Raw genomic sequence first — 24474 nt, 5'->3', positions numbered from 1 at the left:
TCCTAAATGGCTTATCCCTTATCCTTAGACTGTGACCCCTGGTTCTGGACTCCCCTGCCATCGGGAACATCCTTCCTGCATCTGGTCTGCCTAGTCCTGTTAGAATTTTATAAGTTTCAATGAGATCCCCTCTCATTCTTCTAAACTCCAGCAAGTATAAGCCCAATCGACCCAATCTCTCCTCATACGTCATTCCTGCCATCCCAGGTATCAAGTTGCATCTTATTTGCTATTTGTGGGATCTTGCTGCGTACTTATTGTCTGAGGTGCTTTGCAAAATCCTGAAGTTTTTTTTTCTCCAGTTCCTATTGCTCCTATGAGGTACACTGCTCAAATACTCACCAAGTCAGTTTGTATAATTACTCATGCCATTTCTGTAGGTTCTCCCCTCATCTGTTACAATGCTGTTTTTAAAAAAATTTATATTTCTCGCACGCAGTACAAGCATTAATCAGGACAAGTTATATCATTCTGTTTCTGTAGGTTAACACCAGTGAAGTGTTGACTTAATTAACAGCTCATTAAATCTTTTGTTTGTGTTGAGAGATGGAGTGAGGTTGCTGTAACATGGACTTAAATTCTGAGATGGTAAGTAAAGTTACATAATAGGACAGCAAGTGAGATAACTGAAAATGATGAAAGGGAGAGGATTGAGATCACTCAGGGACTGCTGTGTGAAACTACCAATAAAACAATTGAACTAAGAGCATGAAGTAGCTAAGGAACTAATAGAACTTCAGAGTGACTCCAAAGGATTGAATGGTAAGGAAATGAGAATCGAAATCATGAATATCCAAACTATATTGGGACTTTGCACATAGAGTGGAACTTCTGTTTATACTTTGGGGATCATTTTCAACTTTGCCGCCTGGACAGTAACCTGGCGGAATGGATCACCCTGGATGAGTGCAGCTCCAACAACACTGAAGAAGCGCGACACCATCCAGGACATCTTAAATATTCACTCCCTCCTTCCTCCTCCACCGGCGCACTGTGGTTGCAGTATGTAACATCTACAAGATGCACTGCAGCAACTCACCAAGGTTTCTTCGGCAGCACCTCCCAAACCCACGACCTCTCCCACCTCGAAGGACAAGGGCAGCAGGCACATGGGAACACCATCACCTGCAAGCTCCCCTCGAAGTTACAAACCATCCTGACTTGGAAATATATCGCCGTTCCTTCATCGTCGCTGGGTCAAAATCCTGGAACTCCCTCCCTAACAGCACTGTTGGGAGTATCTTCACCGCATGGACTGCAGTGGTTCAAGAAGGCGGCTCACCACCACCTTCTCGAGGGCAATTAGGGATGGGCAATAAATGCTGGCCTTGCATCCCAGGAACGAATATTTAAAAAAAACGCTGCTTACAGAAATGCCTGTTCTTCATTTCCACTGAAATCAATGGAAATGCAAATGGGGCAGTTTCTATAGGGGGTGGGTGATCCGCCCTGCTGGTTTACCGACCAAGAAGCGAGGATGAAAATTTCCCTATGTCCATTATGGAATGCTGTTCAGCTGATGCCAAAGTGACACATTTCAGTCAAACTGTGTGTTCTTTCTCTACACTATGTAGAGCTTTGTGAAGAGAAGCAGTGAGATTGGCTATATACTATATTTAAAGGGATCTGAGTCTTAAAATGGCACTTTAGTAATGATGAATATTGAACTGCATTTGTGGGCTGTTTGTTACGACTTTAATTCCACAATACACTGAAACTATGCTGAGAATGCTCAGCACTTAAATTTATATAAATAATAAAACTTGATATAATGAAAGCTTGGAGTAAAAGCCTCAAAATTAAGCCTCAATTTCAACAGCAATAAACTGTTGCAATAGGTTAATGTGAAAACTTCAGAACATTTTAACACTATGTTTTCAGACTGCACCAGAAACTGAAATGCTGTAATTGCATATTTCTTGTTTTTTGTTTAAACTGAATTATTTTCCTCTCATTGAATGGATAAACATTTTTGCTATCTTAAAAAAAAAAACCCCCCATTAATGCTGAGTGACTGAAAAGCTTTTTTTCATTTTGTTGCTCAAATCCTCAAATTCTGCGTATATTGCCTTTCTGCAGGTTAGAACGGCTGTGGCAAACAGAGTTGAAAGAAAGTGGCCGGGACAATGCCTCACTAAACAAAGTGATTTGGAGGTTCTGCCAGACACGGCTGGTCATCTCTGTGATCTGCTTGATGGTTACAATGGTGGCTGGCTTCTGTGGACCAGTAAGTTATCTCGGCACTTTTGAAATTTTACTAGCTTTTACACACTTGCTGGTTTTTTTGGTAGGGGAGAGGAGAACACTTTTACTGATGGTCGTCACATTATGGCTCTTCTCACTTTCCTCAACACGACCTTGCTTAAATATAATTATCACTGCACTAAAATAAATTGTTAATCGTACCATCAACCAGTGTCAAAGAGGGAGGTTGTTGTTGGAGATGGATGGAAGGCATGGATGTAAAACCACGACTGCCTGGAATCATTTTATTGAATCAACCATATGATTTGTGCTGCATCCCTGCATGCCAGTTGTAAAGCTAATAACAAGGTATTGCTGGAACTGTTAAGTCGTTTGATTTTTTTATACAGATACTGAATTTACTTCAAATGAAAGGACAATGACGGCTAACTAGATTTGAATTGGACTAGTATAGTGTAAGTGTGATGTTGATCTAGTTTCATAAGTTGATAAATATCTTGTTTCCTAATGCAGGGGTATTGCTTTTGGAGTACGTGAGTAAATCTTTACTCCAGAATCGGTCAGATGCACCAGTAAATCTCAAAGTACATCAGATTTTTAACTTGGGTTCAATTGAAACTCAAACTGTAATCCTTTTTAATGCAGTATGTGGAAAACCTGCCTGGACAAAGACAAATAAATACTGCAGGAAAACAAATGAACAGCTATGTATGTTTGAATTTATTGGGAAATGTTTAAAGGGGAAGCGAAGTGTATATATCCAGAATGCTTATTTTGCCTGACTTGCTAATGCAGTATGTGAATGTTTGTATAACTTTTGGGGTGTGTGTGTGTAAAATCACTTGAACTGAATCTTCTAACCATGTTGTTTTTGCTCTGGAAGGACATCTTTAAAGTTCTGTGGAAAAGGAATCTCCTCCTGCAGAAAGCTGCTCTCTCCAGAAATATGTAGTACAGTATGTATGAACTTTACTAGGATGGGGAAGGTGGAGGCTGGGAAATGAAACAAGAGGAACTGGCAGTATTTTGGGAGTAACTGGCTGAGTTTTGGGGTTTAACTGAAATGGGTGTCCCTTCTGGTTAAGCAACTAGTTGCTGTGGAAAAAGAACGATAAGGAGAACAGATTTCAGGCGAGCTTTTTTGGGAGGGGTTGATTAAATGCCAGTGATGTTGAGGAATTAAAGGCAAGCTTTAGGGCCGTTCCTGGATTTGGTTTATTACTGTGGGATACAGCATGGGGTTATGAGTGAAAAGTTTAGTTATTGAGTGGGATAGTGATTATTTTTGTGGGGCAAACATTGTCATTTTTACAAACATGGCAGAATTTTCTCTCTTAGGCTGCTGTACAGATTAATTTGAAACTGCTTGTTTTCAAGATCGGTTCAGTGTGCAATCCATAACCTCTGATTTGGGAAACTCACTTGATTTATGGTATAATGTATTCTCTGAAACCAAATTAAGAGCATAATAAGTAACTATAATGAAGATCAGAGGTGGGAGGGAGGGAAGCTTGAAAATTTAATTCACATGATTTCTGCACACCGAGCAAACTTTTTAAATTGAAGTTATTGTTGCTGTGGTATTCTGAAATTGAATCTAAAAGAACAGCTTATTTTGGAAATGACTCCTTTAGATTGTTTATTGGACTGAGTTTTTACAAAAAAACTACTTGGATATTCTGCAGTAGCTTATTTTAGGGGGTCAAAAAAATTGACTGTAACCAAAAGAGTAGCAACAAGTCCACAATTATAAAATTGCATGAGAGGCACCATTGTGTAGTTAGCATTCGGATCTGTTTAGAGATTTTTGCAAGTCAGGTACAGTAGAAGTTTATTTAAAGCAATATGTCTCTACCTTTTGGCACTAGTACTTCAAAATGTTCTCTAATTGCACAAACCTTCATTTGTAGGTTGGGAAATGGTTTTCTCTGACTATAAATAGTAAATGTTAATTGAACTACTTGTTCACTGTAGACAATATAACAAGCAAATTTGATTATTTCTAATTTCCAATAAAGCTCAAGAGAATTACCACTCACTGACAAGTGAGTCTTGTAAATTGCAGGTTGACCAGATTAGTCTGTGCTTGTGCTTATGCCATATTAGTTGCAGTGACGACCAAAGAACCAAGTTTTTTTTGTACCAGGTTTGCTTTGTCTTGTATTTTTAATTACATATAAGGGGAGATATTGAGTGGAAGCTCAATGTTAACCCAGAGGGGAAGGACTATACTATAAGGAAGTGAATTGGGTTGCTGTTGTGCATCGATGATTATTTGGAGAAGCCTCACAGTACTTTACTTCCCTTTTCAGTTTGGGATTGGTGTATGCACTGAGGGAATCAGCGTTACTAGAAGTGGAGGGTAATATAGTTTGCTACTTACGTATTGATGGCTTATGACAAGCTACGGTGAAGGGTACAGCTGAGTTTCAAGTTTCATGGAAGTTGCTGCCACAAAATGCTTTTTTTTTAAGTCATACTTGGAGTCTTGCATGATCCATCTAGGTTTATTGAAGGAAACTGTAATTTAATTGATGGTGGTTCTGAACTATTTTTACAATTGCTTTTTGAATTCTTTCAAGGCAATTTCAATATTTTGGAACAATGGCTGCTCTTAACTGACACATTGAATTTAAATATTGGGAAGAGGCAGATTATCTGGTGTATTTGTCAGAGAATCCGTGCTGTTTTAAATGTCATTTTATATTGGTCTGTCTGATCTCTCCCACAACTTTCTAACACTTTTTAAATTGAAACAGAAAGCATACAAGTCTTTCTGAAATATGAGAAGAGCTTTTGTGCATTTCGCTATAGAGTTCATTTAACTATTAAAATTACTACGGGGATCTGTGAACAGAACCATTGCCGTTCGACATGGCCCAGTAACACTTGTAGTACTTTTACTCCTTTATTTTCAAATGGAGAATTACTTCAACTAGACGTAACATTGGAAATTTAATGATGGGAATTTGACCTATTTCTCCAAACAATCAAATCTGCTCCAAATTAATATTACTGAGTTGCAATATTGAAAAAGGGCTGATTATCTGGTCCATTTGTTAGAAATGGTGCACTTTTAAATGTCATTCAGTGCTAAGAACCATTTGTGAATCCACCTTATGCATTAATTTAATCTATTCTGCTTTTATAAACCAAACTTCTTATCTGGGTACTTTTGGAGCTGTTGCAATTCTAAACTCGTATGTAAGACTTCAAGTCCATAAAAAAAGCAATATTGAGTATTCTGGAAAATGCTTGTTAAAACTACAGTGATCCACAGCTTTCGAGCATATAGATAGAAAAAAAAGAAGCTTGTAGGATTGTTGGCCTCTCACATGGAGTGCATTCTCAATACAAATATATTTATACTGACTTCTATATTGTTGTTATTTTTCCCTATTAACTTATACACTGTCTTACAAAGCCTACCTATGTTGATTAAGATGCTCCTTAAAACTAGATTCTGGAATGGTCCCAGCAGATTGGAAGGTTGCAAATGTAACACCACTATTGAAGAAAGGAGGGAGAGAAAAAACAGTCATTCTACAGGCCAGTTAGCCTGACATCAGTCATTGGGAAAATGCTTGAATCCATGTATCAAGTCACTTAGAAAATCATAATATGGTTAGGCAGAGTCAGCATGGTTTTATGAAAGGCAAATAGTGTTTGACAAATTTATTTGTTTTTTGAGGATGTAACTAGCAGGGTAGATAAAGGAAAACCAGTGGATAATGTATATTTGGATTTCGAAAAGGCATTCGATAAGCTGCCACATAAAAGGTTATTACACAAGATTAGGGCTCATGGGGTTGGGGGTAATATAGTAGCATGGATAGAGGATTGGTTAACGGACAGAAAACAGAGAGTAGGGATAAATGGATCTTTTTCAGGTTGGCAGGCTGTAACTAGTGGGGTGCTGCAAGGATCAGTGTTGGGGCCGCTGCTATTTACAATCTATATTAATGACCTAGATGAAGGGACCGAGTGTAATGTATCCAAGTTTGCTGATGATACAAAGCTAGGTGGGACAGTAAGCTGTGAGGAGAACACTGAGTCTGCAAAGGGATATAGATAGACTAAGTGAGTGGGCAGTAAGGTGGCAGATGGAGTATAATGTCGGGAAATGTGAGATTCACTTTGGTAGGAAGTATAGAAAAACAGAATATTTTTTAAATGGTGAGAAACTTTCAAATGGTGTTCAGAGAGATTTGGGTGTCCTCATGTAAGAAACACAAAGCTAGCATGCAGGTACAGCAAGCAATAAGGAAGGCAAAAATGGCATGTTGGCCTTTATTGCAAGGGGTTTGGAGTATATGAGTAAGGAAGTCTTGCTACAATTGTACAGGGCCTTGGTGCGACCACACCTGGAGTACTGTGCACAGTTTTGGTCTCCTTACCTAAGGAAAGATATACTTGCCTTGGAGGCAGTGCAACGAAGGTTCACTAGATTGATTCCTGCGATGAGAGGGCTGTCCTATGATGGGAGATTGTGTAGAATGGGCCTATACACTCTGGAGTTTAGAAGAATGAGAGGTGATCTCATTGAAACATACAAGATTCTGAAGGGGATTGACAGGGTAGATGCTGAGCGGTTGTTTCCCCTGGCTGGAGTGTCTAGAACTAGGGGGCATAGTCTCAGGATAAGGGGTAGGCCATTTGAGACTGAGATGGAGGAAATTTCTTCACTGAGGGTTGTGAATCTTTGGAATTCTCTGCCCCAGAGGGCTGTGAATGCTGAGTCTTTGAGTATATTCAAGGCTGAGATAGATAGATTTTTGGACTCTAGGGGAATCGAGGGATATGGAGATTGGGCGGGAAAGTGGAGTTGAAGTCAATGATCAGCCATGATCTTACTGAATGGCGGAGCAGGCTCGAAGGGCCGTATGGCCTACTCCTGCTCTTACATAGATACATAGATACATAGAAGATAGGAGCAGGAGTAGGCCATTCGGCCCTTCGTGCCTGCTCCGCCATTCGATGAGATCATGGCTGATCCTTTAATTCAGTATCCCGTCCCCGCCTTCTCTCCGTAACCCTTAACCCCTTTTGCCCGTAGAAATATATCTAATTCCCTCTTAAATATATTTAATGAGCTGGCGTACACTGCCCTCTGTGGCAATGAGTTCCACAGGTTCACCACTCTCTGAGTGAAGAAATTCCCCCTCATCTCTGTCCTAAATGGTTTAGCCCTTATCCTTAAATTATGTCCTCTAGTTCTGTTCTCACCCGCCAAGGGAAACATTCCTTCTGCATCCAGTCTGTCTAGACCTGTCAGAATTTTATACACTTCTATGAGGTCCCCTCTCAATCTTCTAAACTCCAGTGTGTACATCCCTAAACTACATAGTCTCTCCTCATAGGTCATTCCCGCCATTCCTGGTATCAGCCTGGTGAATCGCCGCTGCACCCCCTCCATGGCAAGAACATCCTTCCTCAGATGAGGCAACCAAAACTGTACACAGTACTCGAGGTGTGGTCTCACCAGTGCCCTGTACAGCTGCAGCAAGGTATCCCTGTTCCTGTATTCTAACCCTTTTGCTATGAAGGCCAGCATACCGTTTGCCTTCTTGACCGCCTGTTGCACCTGCATGCTCGCCTTCAGTGACTGGTGTACAAGAACACCCAGGTCTCTCTGTACTTCCCCCTCTCCCAATCTATTGCCATTTAAATAATAATTTGCCCTCCCGTTCCTGCACCCAAGGTGGATAACTTCGCACTTGTCCACATTATAGTGCATCTGCCATTTATCCGCCCAATCGCCCAGTCTGTCCAAATCGCTCTGGAGCTTCCTGGTCTCTTCCTCTGAGCCCACCCCCCCTCCTAGTTTAGTGTCGTCTGCAAATTTGGAAATGCTGCATCCGACTCCCTGATCCAGGTCATTAATGTAAATTGTGAACAGCTGGGGGCCCAGGACAGATCCCTGTGGTACCCCACTTGTTACTGCCTGCCATTCAGAAAATGAGCCGTTTATTCCAATTCTCTGTTTTCTATCTGACAGCCAGTTCCCTATCCACGCCAAAACTTTCCCCTTTATCCCATGAGCCTCAATTTTCCATGCTAATCTTTTATGTGGGACCTTATCGAAGGCCTTTTGGAAGTCCAGGTACACCACATCTACTGGCTCTCCCCCATCTATTCTACCAGTTACTCCCTCAAAAAATTCCAATAGATTAGTCAAGCACGATTTACCCTTTGTAAATCCATGTTGACTCTGTCCTATCCTGTCCCCATTTGCTAAGTGCTCCGCTATTTCATCCTTAATGATGGACTCCAGCATTTTGCCCACAACTGATGTAAGGCTTACAGGTCTGTAATTACCTGCTTTTTCCCTACCCCCCTTTTTGAATAGTGGGGTAACGTTAGCTACCCTCCAATCCATCGGCACTGTTCCCGAGTCTAATGAATTCTGAAAAATCATCCTTAGTGCATCCGCTATCTCTAGGGCCACCTCCTTCAGTACCCTAGGATGCAAGTTACTACTTATTTTCTTATGTAAAACCTAACCCTTTGACCAAGCTTTTGATCATCTGTCCTGATATCTCTTTCTGTGGCTCAGTGTCAAATTTTTTATTGATGACGCTCTTGTTACGCGCCTTGGGATGTTTAGCTACATTACAGGCGCTGTATAAATGCAAGTTGTTGTATGCCATGACCCAGGGCCTGAAGGAAGCTGAATTTAGCACTAGGAGTATAAATGTATAGATGCAAGACTGAATCTATTACTACAGTTTGAATATCTTGCTTATGAAGGGAGAATTTTTAATAAGTAGGTCCTACAACTAATTTTTCTTCGTTCTTGGTTGAAACACAATAATCTGCCGAACCATGACATTTTTTTGTGATGGTTCAAAGAATTTGTAATTTCATAGTTACGGGGAAAGAGTTTTTAAATGTTTGGCTTTTGGCTGGTAGAGAGAATAGGGCTGATTTTCCTGGCTCATTTATGCCCTGGCACGGGAGAGGTTTAACATTGGGGGGGGTGGGGAGCGGTGGAATTCTGCAAACTTCTGAACCACCATAGTTGACCATTTAGGCAATTCAGATTTTTTAAAATAAAGCTATAAACAGATAAACATAGGATACAGCAACTTGGTAACAAAATTACTCGTTGTTTCTTGACCAGAAATTTGTAGTTTTTAACTTGCATGGCAGGAGCCTTTTGTATGCATTTGAATGAGTTTTAGCATTTGGCCTTTCCTCTTGGAAGTATTTCTTAGTGAATCAGTATTTGCTTTGTTTCAAGTGTAGGGGTGGAAAAGGCATAGAAGATGGAGGAGGAGAACCTGTTGATCAGATTGTGTTTCTTGAATAGGTCTTGCCAAGTCTGTGTTCTCCTGGTTGGTTCGACAAAGATACTTACTGACAATTGTGAAACCCTATTTAAAAATAATCTATTTTGAGTATGCCTTGGGATCTTGGTATTTTTGTCAATGGACAACTTAGGATAATTGAATATACATGAGGGGATAAGAGGAGAGAGGATTTGTTACTTTGAAAAACTCCATTGCATTTTCTGCTACTTTGGGGTTCTCTAATACTGTGATTTATTTACAAATCCGAGGTCTCTGTAGTGAAATGCACAACAGAAGCTATTCTTAGCATTCACAGGATTGCCATGTAAAGGTTCTTTTGGATGAGATGAGAAGTCGTACGGAAATGGTCACCATGCTGTAAGGTAAGGTAGTGATTACAAATAGTAACCTGTTCAGTGCCATTTAAAGCCACCCAGTCAGTGTTTTAATTTTGTTTAGTTATGTTATACCAGCAGTTGTTTCCAGGTTTTAATATTCATTGGAAATAAACAACGTCAGTGGAAGAAAATCTTTGTGGAAGACGAGAAACTTGACAAATTTGTCTAATACTACACTACAAACTAATTTGTGACAATCACAGTATTTTACAGGGAATAATAGAAGTGGTAGAGTAATGGTCCTCCTGGGAAAAAAAAAAAGTGACGTTACTGAGCTTGTTTTGGAAATAATTCAGTGCATGCTGCGTGCAAGTGCTTTTATCAGTATTTTGTCCTTTTTTTAATGTTAATGTGTTGACGTTTTTTTATACGGCAAGCATCACATTTCTCAATTTGGGATCAGACTTGTATGGTAAATGTAAGCAAGAATGATAAGCTGGTTCCACTTAAAGCTTGAGATGAAGATTCTTCTGAGAAAGTGCTGCTACTGTCTTCCTCTGCAATGTTTTGTTATGCAGTCTGAGCACTTTTAGGCTGACTACTCAAATGGAGAATTGTTCTTTCTCTATCTTCACTAATTCGTTGTTTACAGCTGCTGAGGTGTAATATCTAAACAATTACAAATTTAATCTTGTACATTCAACTGGAGTTTACACGTTTGCAGAAGTATTTATATGATCTCAGTAAAACATGACTGGAGAGTTTGCAAGAACAGCCATTTCGAATTTGACTTGGTGTGCAATGCAGTTGACCAGGAAATGGACAGTTGTTTTCATATGGTGAATCACCGCTGAAAAGAATAACATGATGGGATTAGCTACAGAGTGAAAATGAGATGAGTGATTCAGCATTACAGCAACGTTCTAACTAGGGCTTGATCCTCTTGTGGGATTAAATGTGAAAGAATTGCTGAGACTGCAGTTAATGTTTAATATGCAAACTGGCACTATTTATAAAGCTAGCATATTTGATTTGTTAATGAGACTATGCTTGAACTGATGGACACAAACAATTTCTGTGATTTCTCCAGAGCTGTTTTCATGCCTTTCTGGACCTTTACGAAAAGTTTATTTTAAATTATCCTGCATCGGTGTTCAGAATTCTGATGTTTGGATACATATGCGTGTATACATACTGCCTTTCTGTACACTGCACCTCTTTAAAATGAGCACTTGTATGATTCAGACAAATGTTTAACATCACCTCAAATTTCTGACATAGGTGTAGTGTGAAAAGTAATGGATTATTTTAAATTGATGAACTGCTCCTATTTATAAAAAAAAAATCTATCTTGGTTCTAAATGCCAATTTGATTATGTATTTTATTTATATATACAAAAACTTATTCTGAAGAAAAATGAGTGTCCTCTGCTGTTAATGTGCAAATTAATTAGTGAGTCATTTGAAGCAAGTTTGTAACATGGGCTGAAGGAGCAGATTTCTTCTTGCATGAAGCAGGGTTAATTTGCCTAGTGCGCAGGATAATGGGGGGACGGGACTGCAGTATAGCTTCTGTGCTGTGCCTACATTTAAATATGCCAGCAAATGTGACAGTAGGCAAAACAGGACAATTACTGATATAGTCACTGCTGTTCCAGAAATGTGGAAACCACCATACTGTATAAGTGGGTGAGCCAGAACCAGGTTTTAGTGCTTGTAACATGTTTGTGGTAACTGAAATCATTGAGCCAGTTAATGGTATGGGGGTGGTGGGGGCGGGGGTTATACAAGGGAACTATATGACAGACTTACTAAATATGTTTCTTATGCATCATAATTAGTAATAAGCTAGTCGGGTAGATCCTCGTACTAATTAGCAGAACTACAAGTGAATTCAGAGTGACTGCATTGGTGCTCAGTGACAGCTACAATCTCAAGCCGCTCATTGCTGGCTCAGTAAATCATGCACTTGATGAAAATGTGACCTCCTTCAATTCTTGTTTGCAAAAGCCCTGATATAGCAGAAGACTTTGAATCAATTACATTCTAGCAGCAAGGAACATTGTGCAGTTAAGCAGTTTTTCCCCTTGAACCCTGAAATATCCAGGATTTATCAAGGTTAAGTTTTAAAGAAAGGATGTCTGAGAAAAAACATACATACATTCTAAAAGGGTAAATTTAGAGAGTACATTCCTTTTAGACTTATTTCACTGCTCCAAAAGAGAACAATGCAAAATGCACCACTGTGAAATATCTTTAAACTGTGCTGCTCTTTTTAGGAGTAATTCACCTGCTGCCATGTTTCTGCCTCTTCTTCCTCTTTCTATCCACTGTCTTCCCAACGCTCCCTGCCACACCCACCCCTGTTCACTGGCAGTGGAAGCATTGAATGCATGTAGTACAAAAAAAGGATTAACAATTTCTATCTGTGTAGAAATTGGTACAAGTAGAATGTTTAAAACTGTTAAGGGTTTGAATGAATACTACATTGCATTTTAAGTACAATGCTCATTCCTTGTATGTAATTGACACTACATTCTCAAAAGTGTGTGTCTTTCATGGGTCACACAAAATCTAATTCTTGACTTGGCACAACTTGAGAAGATCTGTTCTGTTTAACTGTTTCTTGGAATCTATATCCTGTAGTGAGCTCTGTACTGAATCTACTGATTTCTCCCTCCCAAAGAAAAATTGCATACACACGCACTGCAATGTAAATGTAGATCATGTGTGGAGTATTGTAATATAGATGCTCTGAGGCTTCCACTTTTCTGCAAAATTCTTTTTGTAAAAGGTGGTTGACTTGGTGATATGCAATTATTTCAGCAAAGTATATAATTCATGGTGGATTTATGTAGGTTTAAACACTCTTGGTTGTAGCAATGCAGATAAAATGTAGTGTATTTTGTTTTATGACCAGAATGTAGCAATTTGACTGTGTAACTGATGCATTCAATTTTTGCATATAGTTTTATGTATTTATATGTGGGCTTTCATTAAAATTATTTGTTGTGTTGTATTTTTTGGAAATCATTGAAATTCCAATAAAATTGTCCCCCTCAATGTGAGTTGAATTCATGATGTGATAAAATTGCCATTCTTGTGGTATCCATTTCCTCCTTTTAAGTTATATGTCTGCATGTTCCCACTATTGACACCAGTACAGTAGATTTGTATGGGAGGTGAGTATTTTCATGAGGTAAAGCAATAACCAAAAAGTATTCTAATGTAAGCATCTCATCTGTTTTTCTCCTGTTCTAGTATGATTAAACTCCCACTGTTTACTTTCAGGAGTGTTTTGCAAACACTGCCACTTCATTCTTCAGTCAACTGTAGGTACACTGTTCTGATAGATTGTCACAATGGAATATGATAAAATAAGGAATGTAAAATTCAAAATATATATTTTCTATCTGTTATGTTTTTATTTAAATTTGCGAACAATTACAATACCTTTTCATATGCACACTGGTGTTTTCCTTTTCTAGGCTTTTCTTGTGAAGCGTCTTTTGGACTATGCAGCACTGAGTGAGTCGAACCTGCAGTATGGCTTGTTGTTAAGTTTTGGGCTGTTTATGACCGAAGTAGTCCGTTCCTGGTCATTTGCAATGACCTGGGCACTGAACTACCGCACTGCTGCCAGACTTCGAGGAGCTGTCCTCACCATGGCATTTGATAAGATTCTGAAACTTAAGAACATAAAGGAGAAATCTCTGGGTGAGGTATGTTCACAATGTAGGTCTTGTTAGAGCAGAGTTATGCAATAGTTAGCTTGATAGAATCAGACATGCATGGATTAATAAACAGACCCAAAATATGAATTTAAAACAGTTTCAGGCCAATATCTGTCTAACTCTTAATACAGGGAGGGCTGCAACAGCATTGTGGGTCAGTGTGAATGATGTAATGTGGTCATGCTGAGGTCTTGACGCTCGGTGGGATTGCAGAATAGGGTCTGAAATATTTCCGAGTTAGGGATGTTTTTGCATGGACTAATTTTGGAGTATGAGGCGTGGGAGCCCAGTGCAGGAAGTAGGCTAGGGGGAGCACTGAAGGGAAAGTCTGAAGATATGGGGGATTGTGCAATCAGAACGATAAGTTTACATAGACAAAATACATTATGAATGCGGACATAGGAACTTGCAATGGGGAAAAAGTTGCCACTAAATATCTGATGCTGATGATTTAAAAAAAAAAAAACCGGGAGATGCCTACCTCTACTGGCAAGATTTCAGGTGAAGCAGGTTGGAGGAAGGGGCATAATTGGATCAGTATACAGATATAATTCTATCTCCTTTTAAAAGTCATACATTATCTTTATTTTTATATTTCCACTAAAAATTCTTCTGGTCAAATTTATATTGCCTATGTAAAGTTGTCGTACTGTATCTGCATTCACTTGTCGGTTGTGGCAATGCAGCACTTCCATGGATGGCGGGGTGGTGGTGATGTGCGTGTGTAATTACAGTGTAACAAGTTAGGTTGTTTCCATGTAGATACAGGAATTTATAATGGGAAGATAGATGATTTTAAAATGGGGACTCAAATGCATCAGCTCATCCTGTTCCAGGTATCCACTGGTCTTGATTCGCTGTCAAAGTGCCACAGGAGATTGATTAGTAATGTATTAAAAATCTGTGTCTGAGCACTTTCATAAAAATATATTTGCATATCTCCTGGGGCAGTACTTACTGGAAGATGGAGGATATGGTATCTGTCTTGCTTCCAGGCTTTGTCTGTGATTTGCCACAGCCCTTCCGTGCGGCAGATGTCCCTGTTCTTTCCCAGCTCAGCTGCTAATCCAGTGCTCTATGACCTCTTCCACTGACTGGTCTCTCCCTGCACTCTCCTCCTCGGGCCATCTGTTTCTTAGTTTCTTCACCATTCTCTTCCCTGTGCCTATGAAAAATGTATTTTACCTGCTGACTTCCTGCTGTGCCATGCTGGTCGGATTAAGATCTGCTGACTGCTATTTACCTTCCCTGTTGCCTCCCACACTACCATGCTGTCCATGGCCTGGTCTGTTATTTTTGTTGGTAAGCTGGCAGTGCATTTCCTAAAGTGCAATAGGTGCTATAATGCATTATATAAGCACTTACAGCACTTTGAGAACTTAAGTGCTGGTTTATCAGTGACGATCACAGATATGAGGCCTGGCACTGGCATAGCATTACGGGAGGCAAAAGGATGGAAAAGCCAGGGCTGGAAAATAGGCCCTGGCCCGATGCTGGGCCACCACGGCGAGGTGGTAGGCCAGAGCTGGAGCAGGAAAATCGCAGGATGCAGACCCTGACCTGAAAGTGAATAAGAGTTGTGGCGTGTGAAGTGAGTGGGGATGTGCCCAAGGATGAAAGTAAATGGCGAGGCGAAAGCTGGGTATGGGAGTGGGTGGCATATAATCGAGGTTTGGAGGTCAGGAAAAATGTAGCCTCCCAAAGTATTAAAGTGTGAAAAGATTTTTCTTTCAACCGGCCGGGAATGCTTAAAATTTCAAGGTTAGGTAAGTACTGAAATTGTACTAGAAAGAAGAAAATGGTGGGTGGAGCTAGGAGACTTGTGCTACAGTTCCATAAGTGTTAGCAGGCCTGCATGTGTAGTTTGACAGGCAGCTATAAATCATTGCACAAAATATGTGACAACAGAAACTAAGGCTTGTGGACAGGAAGTGCACACAGTCATAAGTCATTAATATATAATTTTAAAATGTATACTGGAACTGTTGCATGTCTGCATATTAAATGCAAATATGTGTTACACTAAAAGTGTATTCAAAAAAAAAAAAAAAATCTCTAATTGATATAAGAATCTACCATGACCAGTAAGCCTCTTGCTGACCTGAGCAAGACGCAACAAATGCACCCTGAGACCTTTAAGGGACACACAAGTTTCACACGGTGCAGTTTGGCAGCAGAATAACACATTGTTCATTTTATGATTATAATGCTCCTGTCCTTCTAAAAATGATGTAATGGCAAATGAGCAAAGACAGCAGGGAAAACATGTAGCTATTGAATTGGAAACCTTTGAGTGTGTGTATCTGTATATGGCACTTCTTTAAAATTAGCAGCAAAATTTTAGGGGGGAAATGTCATGAGTCTGTCTTATCTGTAGAACCCATCTAATGTTTTGATTTTCTTCCTCTCCACAGCTTATCAACATCTGCTCAAACGATGGACAGCGATTGTTTGAAGCTGCTGCAGTAGGAAGCTTGTTGGCAGGTGGGCCTCTTGTAGCAGTTCTGGGAATGATTTATAACACTACATTACTTGGTCCCACTGCCTTCCTTGGTTCTGCAGTCTTCATACTCTTCTATCCATCTATGGTGAGTTGTGACCTGTTCCTAAAAAAAAAAAATGTAAATAGTTTAATTGAGGAGCAGTTATGTATTGAAATGCGGCACATTACACTGATGGTTATAGTGCAGCAATGTTAATTTTGAAATAAAAGTAACAATCTTTGTTATTGTAACTATGGTTTAAGCATCTATCAGTTTGGACATGGTTTATTTTAATTAATAGTATATTGTTTGTTTACATGTTACATTTTAAACACTTAATTTTGCTCTTACTTTTACAGTGCATATTTTGGTACCATGTTCAATTAAGTTTTTTTCCATTAAAAGTGCAGTGAGTTTGTATACATTGATTTTTAATTTGAAGCTCAGTTTTCTAAATCTTCGTATCCTGTACATACTTCAGGATTGATCAGAGTTAACCATTAGGGACAATAACCTCGGAACATGCTGTAATTTTGATGTCTGCTGTTAACACATTTCTCATCATGCATTGTATAAAAGAACCCTGTCTACCCACCTTCCCTGTAGGAACCTTCAGTTTGCCTGTTTATAATGGGCAGTCCTACTGTCGTTCCCACTTCAAACACTTTTCAATACTGAAAGGGGTTCCTTTTATTTCTGCAATTCGTTATTACTATTGATTTTCTGTGATTGTCTCTCAGAAAAAGTACTAATGATTCCATGAGGTAACTAGCAGAGGAAGTATTATGGGCCTCCTTTGTGTAATAAAAGCATTTCTTAAGAAAATGACTTTTTGTTAAGTTTGCTCACTTATTTGCTCATATATTTTCTTGCTTTCGACTCCTTTTCTTCTCCCCCCACCCCCACCCCACCAGTGCCTGTCTAATAATGCAAAGCTGTTGATCTGTTTTACTTGAGGGCAATTTAGAGTTTGAATGTCTCTCTCCTGAAGGTTCCTGCTTCTTGGGTGGAGCCTCTGTTCATCTCCTTTAATATAAAAAAAATTATTTTTAATTATTTTGGGAAAGTCCCTTCCATCTTATCTCAGGCCTCCAGTCAAGATGGTCTGAAAGGATATCCATAAACAAGCTCTAATTGCAGCAAGGATGGATCATTTGCATATGAGTTTATTCTACAGTGGCTTCATCTCATTAAAGAGAATATTTCTCCTCCTGGTATGTCATTATTTGTTCAATACATATATGAGAATGAAGAAAGGGGAATAAAAATCTTTACTGTATGAATCAAAAAAAATTCATCTACTAATATTCCAACCTTTCATTCCCTCAGTGGCTCTTTAGGGTATACCCATATTTATGTTCTCTTCTCAACTTCACTGCTTCCTCTGTGTAAACTGAAGGCTTTGCTAAACCAAGAATAATAAGTTGAGTGAACTACCATGGGAACATCTACACTTTTTTTGTAATTTTCTGTTGGAGCTACTTTCTTGCAGCTATTTTAAGTCGGAAGCCATGTCCTGTATTGAAACTTTTATTTTGTTTTGTAAAAGATGTTCGTGTCTCGGCTGACTGTATACTTCAGAAGGAAGTGCATTACTGTGACTGACGAACGTGTTCAAAGAATGAATGAAATCATCTCTTACATAAAATTTATTAAAATGTACGCTTGGGTGAAGGCGTTTTCACAGAGCATTCTCGGTGAGTATAGCTTAAAAATGAATTTAAGTCCTTTGATTCAAAGTGCACTTTATCTGACTGATCCACTTTTTCCTAGCTCCTTTTCATAGACTTAATCAACACTTGGGAAAGGAACATTAGGAACAGGAGTAGGCCATTCAGCCCCTCGAGCCTGCTCCGCCATTCAATTAGATCATGGCTGAATTGCACCACAACTCCATTTACCCACTGTTGCTCCATATCATTTGCACTAGGCAAGTGTGAACTTGAACTTGATACCTGCTGCTCCATTGCAACCTAAACTGTGTTTCCATCTGGGCTGTAGTATAGAAGATAGATTGATGGTACCTGTCAGTTTTTCCTTCTGGTATAAGCACCATAAAGTTTGTTTTGATGAATAATTATATATAATTTACAGCACAGAAACGAGCCATTCAACCCAGCTGGTCTATGCTGGTATTTATGCTCCACACGAGCCTCCTCCCACCCTACTTCATCTAACCCGATTCCTTTCTTCCTCATACTTCTCTCTGCTATTCGCGTCAACTACTCCATGTGTTAGTGAGTTCCACATTCTAACCACTCTTGGTAAAGAAGTTTCTCCTGAATTCCCTATTGGGATTATTCGTGACTATTTTATATTTATGACCCCTAGCTTTATACTCCTTCTCAAGTGGAAACATCCTCTCTACGCCTATCAAACCCCTTCTTAATTTGCAAGATCTCTATTAGGTCACCTCTCAGCCTTTTTCAAGTCTAAAACTTTAACCGTTATCCCTGTTTGTTCAACCTCTGCATATAATTGAATAGGCAGTCATTCAAATGAGGAAAATCAATGTTCCTTTGAGCTTAGCTCCTTATATCATTAAATGGTTAACTTGAATTTTTGTGTTAGTAGACCTTGTGTATGATATTCCTCATATTAACTACCTTTCAAAATGATTTCCACAAAGTGCACAACATACTTTCACAAATCGAGATCTTTCTAAGTATTAACAGTTCATGTCTGCTTGTATCACTTGAATTTAAATATATGTTTGGTTTTGCTGACTATCTCCAACTTTTTTTCCTTGCTAGAAATCCGAGAGGAGGAACGCCAAAACTTGGAGTATGCTGGATATTTTCAAAGCATCACAGTGGGTGTTGCTCCAGTTGTTGTGGTTATAGCCAGTGTAGTAACTTTCTCTGTCCACATGCTCTTGGGATATGACCTCACTGCTGCAGAGGTTAGTTTGCATGATGAAGAGTAACCCTGCAGGCTTTTCTGCAGATATGTGAATAGATGCAATGTTTCATGTGTCAGGTATTTGTGGGGGGGGGGGGGGGGGAGAGAAATGAAGATTAGAAAGGGAAACAAATTGCAAATGTTGAAATAAAAACAAAATGCTGAAAATAAAATGTGGGACTGCCATGTTCTGAGAAGAGAAAGGATAACTTAATGTTTTGAATAAAGATCCTTTGTCAGAACTCATCAAATACATATATTTTGAGAAGGTTTCAAAAGGGGAGTGGGGTGTGGCAAGGTGGAGGAGCTTATTGAAGAGTATACCAGAGTGTATGGCTGTGTTGGATTGGAGGGAATATTACATAGTTTATATGTGCCAGATTTATTATTGAATACCCTATACAGAGCCAAAGTAATTTTATAAGTGGTAAGTTTATTTGTAGCTGGTAGGCTATTTGTTGTCAGGAGTTATGTACTAAAATGTTCTTTTTCAGTTGTGCTAGGTTTGTCATTGATATAGTAATTCTGGTAGAGCTTGGGATGATCAGGACATGTAAAGAAGGATCAGCCAGTTCGGTTGCACTCTTAGTAGTATGGTCGTGCCCACAAAAAAAAATCACTGAACTGCAGCTTAATTCCTTTTAGATAATGACTTGATAGTTTGTTGAAATTGTTTCCTTTTTATGATTTTGATAATTACTACAGCAGAAGTTGTTTAAGCGGTTGTCCACTATAGTGAGATTACCTCTTGGACAGGACTGACCTGACTTTGGGATGATAATTTAAAATTGCATTGCTGAGTTGCAATGAATAAAAACATTTGGGGTTAATTAGTTGGCTTGTTCTGTTGTATTTAGCAGCAAACCGCCTCACCCTTCTGTTAGAGCTGTGCAAGCCATTAATGGGCTTAATTTGTAATCCTTCCTACACCGCACATACTGCTTCTGTTGATGCTGGCACAGGTATGAAATTAATCATACAGAAATTTGTCGGGTGAAGTTTAGATGATCAAAAAGTTGCCCATTTTTGGTTTACACTAAAGCATCAATGTCATGGAATGCCATGCCTGAAACTTGGTAAAGATCCTAGAATCCCAGGTGATTAAAAACAGTATTTGTCTGATTTAGTAATCGTGAGCCAGTGGCTCTGATTTTAAGGAATAACAGCCTTTGTATATTTATTGGCATGGGCACTGGCTTTCTTTTTCATGCAGAAAAATTATCTCCAAAAAATGAGTAAAAATATTGGAATCCCACATAATTTATAAATGGAATTCAATGTAATCACCATAGATCAGTTCATCAAATGTTAAAAGCCTGCTTTTTCAGAGTTGAGAAAGTACAGTTAGCTGTGGAACTTGGCTTCATCTTCAATAAGACAGTTGAATTCTCCAACTATTGGAAATGCTGGGTGATCACAGAGCTGGGAACCAAAAGACAACTGTGACACAGCTCTGTTCCGTTCCCTTACCATCTTTGAGCATTTCCCACTCCTGGCATTTCAATCAGCTGTTCTACTGGATTGCACACCCTTGCTGTCGTCATTGCAAGTAAAACTGCGCTGCATGTCATATGCCTACTTATGCCAGGAAGTTCAACCATTTTAACCATTGGCCAAACAAATTTCTAAGAAGAACAAAGTGCTTCTGAAATTGATACAAGCTTTTTGACACTGTTGCTGTTGGGGATATAAGGCGAGGTGGCAAGTTTGTCCTTTTGGACCTCAGTTGAAGAGTTAGATCTTCAAAATGGCAACATATACTGAAAGTTAGTTCTAACTAAAGTTCAAAAGAAGAAAATTGAAATTTTCATTAACATCTTCACAGTAGATTTTGATAATGTATGCAGATTCCCCCTGTGTTTAGTAAGTTTTGTACTGTATGTGTGAAATCATGTTCTGCTGAGTGGCAGTTGGCTCAGTCGTACATCTTCACCTCTGAGTCAGAAGGTCATGGGTTCAATCCCCGCTGTGGACTTGAGCACATAATTTAGGCTGATACTAAATTGGAAGTGCCATCTTTCAGGTAGGACATGTAAGATTCCACGGCACTATTCCAAGAGCAGGGAGATCTCCCAGTGTCCTTCCTCAACCAGCACCAACAATAACAGATTATCTCGTTGTTCATTCCTTTGCTGTTTGTGAGACTTTGCGGTGCGCAAACTGGCTTCTGTGTTGCCAACATAATGTTAATTGCAGTTGATAAATAGTTTGTTGGTTGTAAAACACTTTGTGATGTTCTCCGAGCATGAAAGGTGCTACAGAAATCAGCAATAGATTTGTGGTACCTCTTTTACAACTAATCCCATCATACCTTGCTTGCTGTTGCATAACTTGAGAGGACAATTCTTCTCCATGTTCTTTAATGTGGGTGAAACTGTTCTGCACATGTTCCTGCATTTTACTCAGAGTAGTGGTTAATGAAAAGCCGTCATGCTCATTGTGTTTGAGTTTGTAAAATTAAATTAAATATGATCCACTCTCTAACTTTGCTCCCTTTTTAATTTGTGGAGGAAATTCCATCTCCCCACTGCCTTCCCTGGTGTTAAACATGCTGACCAGTGAGTAGCACCAAACTACATATACCAGAAACCCCAGTTTGGCTGAGGACTGTGCATCTTTGTGTGATTGGGACTGACATGACATTTTTTAAGGAGAGAGATGGCCAGTACAGTTCAAACAAATATTAGGTTTTCAAATCCCAGGTAAATGAAAACCTTTCTTTTTCCAGGATAATGTTTTACACAACCATTTGGACTTGGAAGTTGGTTAGTTGAGTGGGGAAGTTGATTTGTAAACTTGGGAAATGATTTGGTCAGAAAGTGGAAAATACACTGCTAATACATGAGGGTCTGAACTTTGAAGTCTTTTAATTAGAGAGTACAGTTATATTGCAAATAGCGTTATTGGCATTTTGATTCAATACTGCATTGAAACAGCATGCTCATCATGATGTATATAAATTAACAAATATTGTTATATATTGTGTTATGTCAAAAAATTTCAATCCAATTCCCACAGTGATTTACTTTTAGATGACAGTGACTTGTCATATAGGCAACTGTGACAATCATTTGTTTGAAGAATATCCCACAAACAGCAGTAAGATGAATGACCAGTTCATCATGTTTCATTTGGTCATACTGGTTGTGAGAGGAATGTTGGCCACACCACAGATTTCTGCTTTCAAATAGTGGCATGAGATCAGGCAGATGGGATCTTGAATTAGCGTCGCATCTGAAGGACAGCATGTCTGGCAGCGTAACACTGCCTGGGGGTTAACTGCTCTGGTGCATCAATCCAGATTATCGGTATGGTATGGTATGTTGGCCTTCGTAGCAAGAGGGTTCGAGTACAAGAACAAGGATGTCTTGCTGCAGTTGTACAGGGCCTTGGTGAGACCGCACCTTGAGTATTGTGTGCAGTTTTGGTCACCTTACCTGAGGAAGGACGTTCTTGCCATGGAGGGAGCATAACATAAGAAATAGGAGCAGGAGTAGGCCAATCGGCCTCTCGAGCCTGCTCCGCCATTCAATAAGATCATGGCTGATCTGATCCTAACCGCCAATCCACTATCACAGAACCATCTCCTGAATCTAACAGAATTAGACACACGAAATAGGAGCAGGATCAGGCTACACGGCCCTTGGGCCCGCTCCGCTACCCACAGGGCCATGACCGATCCGAACCTAGACTCATGTCCAAATTCCTGCCCGCTCCCCGTAACCCGTTAATTCCCTTTACTTCTGGGAAACTGTCTATTTCTGTTTTAAATTTATGTAATGATGTAGCTTCTACAGCTTTTTGGGGCAGCATATTCCATGGACCTACCACCCTCTGAGTGAAGTAGTTCCTCCTCATCTCAGTTTTGAAAGAGCAGCCCCTTATTCTAAGACTATGCCCCCTAGTTCTAGTTTCACCCATCATCGGGAACATCCTCCCCGCATCCACCCGATCCAACCCCTTCACAATCTTATATGTTTCAATAAGATCGCCTCTCATTCTTCTGAACTCCAATGAGTAGAGTCCCAATCTACTCAACCTCTCCTCATATGTCCATCCCCTCATCCCCGGGATTAACCGAGTGAACCTCCTTTGTACTGACTCGAGAGCAAGTATGTCCTTTCTTAAGTATGGACACCAAAACTGTATGCAGTATTCCAGGTGCGGTCTCACCAATACCTTGTACAACTGAAGCAATACCTCCCTATTTTTATATTCTATCCCCCTAGCAATGAAAGCCAACATTCCATTGGCCTTCTTAATCACTTGCTGCACCTGCATACTAACCTTTTGAGTTTCGTGCACCAGGACCCCCAGATCCCTTTGTACTTCAGTACTTTCCAGTTTCTTGCCATTAAGATAATAACTTGCTCTACGATTTTTCCTGCCAAAGTGCATAACCTCACACTTTCCAGTATTGTATTCCATCTGCCAAATCTCTGCCCACTTACTTAGCCTGTCTATGTCCCCTTGCAGGTTTTTTATGTCCTCCTCACTCACTACTTTCCCTCCCATCTTAGTATCATCTGCAAACTTTGATATGTTACACTCGGTCCCCTCCTCCAAATCGTTAATATAGAGATTGTAAAGAGTTGGGGACCCAGCACTGACCCCTGTGGAACACTAGTTACTGATTGCCAGTCTGAGAATGAACCATTTATCCCAACTCTCTGCCTTCTGTTAGATAGCCAATCCTCTATCCATGCCAGAATATTACCCCCAATCCCGTGATTTTTTATCTTAAGCAATAATCTTTTGTGTGGCACCTTGTCAAATGCCTTTTGGAAGTCTAAATACACTACGTCCACTGGTTCCCCTTTATCCACCCTATATGTTACTTACATAGATACATACATAGAAGATAGGAGTAGGCCATTCGGCCCTTCGTGCCTGCTCCGCCATTCGATGAGATCATGGCTGATCCTTTAATTCAGTATCCCGTCCCCGCCTTCTCTCCGTAACCCTTAACCCCTTTTGCCCGTAGAAATATATCTAATTCCCTCTTAAATATATTTAATGAGCTGGCGTACACTGCCCTCTGTGGCAATGAGTTCCACAGGTTCACCACTCTCTGAGTGAAGAAATTCCCCCTCATCTCTGTCCTAAATGGTTTAGCCCTTATCCTTAAATTATGTCCTCTAGTTCTGTTCTCACCCGCCAAGGGAAACATTCCTTCTGCATCCAGTCTGTCTAGACCTGTCAGAATTTTATACACTTCTATGAGGTCCCCTCTCAATCTTCTAAACTCCAGTGTGTACATCCCTAAACTACATAGTCTCTCCTCATAGGTCATTCCCGCCATTCCTGGTATCAGCCTGGTGAATCGCCGCTGCACCCCCTCCATGGCAAGAACATCCTTCCTCAGATGAGGCGACCAAAACTGTACACAGTACTCGAGGTGTGGTCTCACCAGTGCCCTGTACAGCTGCAGCAAGGTATCCCTGTTCCTGTATTCTAACCCTTTTGCTATGAAGGCCAGCATACCGTTTGCCTTCTTGACCGCCTGTTGCACCTGCATGCT

The 24474-nt window shown here is 39.8% G+C and overlaps 1 protein-coding gene across 4 annotated transcripts in view; it reads left to right on the top strand.

The window, feature by feature from the left end:
• The window catches only part of abcc5 (ATP-binding cassette, sub-family C (CFTR/MRP), member 5), a 108854-nt gene that overhangs the window by 13405 nt on the left and 70975 nt on the right, over positions 1–24474 (top strand). For 3 of the 4 annotated variants that reach the window (XM_085990118.1, XM_085990119.1, XM_085990120.1), the window contains 5 exons: positions 2080–2227; positions 13324–13557; positions 15984–16157; positions 17602–17749; positions 18806–18954. In XM_085990118.1, the coding sequence (XP_085846244.1) occupies positions 2080–2227; positions 13324–13557; positions 15984–16157; positions 17602–17749; positions 18806–18954 (853 nt within the window). Of the gene's footprint in view, positions 1–2079; positions 2228–13323; positions 13558–15983; positions 16158–17601; positions 17750–18805; positions 18955–24311; positions 24389–24474 lie in introns of those variants that run through there. The other variant, XM_085990121.1, reaches the window with a different exon arrangement.

Source organism: Somniosus microcephalus, chromosome 6, assembly GCF_052327205.1.
Source record: "Somniosus microcephalus isolate GS21.2 chromosome 6, FLI_Smic_1.0, whole genome shotgun sequence".
NCBI classification, from domain to species: domain Eukaryota; kingdom Metazoa; phylum Chordata; class Chondrichthyes; order Squaliformes; family Somniosidae; genus Somniosus; species Somniosus microcephalus.
The sequence above is the reverse complement of the archived record's forward strand: the minus strand, read 5'-3'. Positions and strand labels throughout refer to the sequence as shown.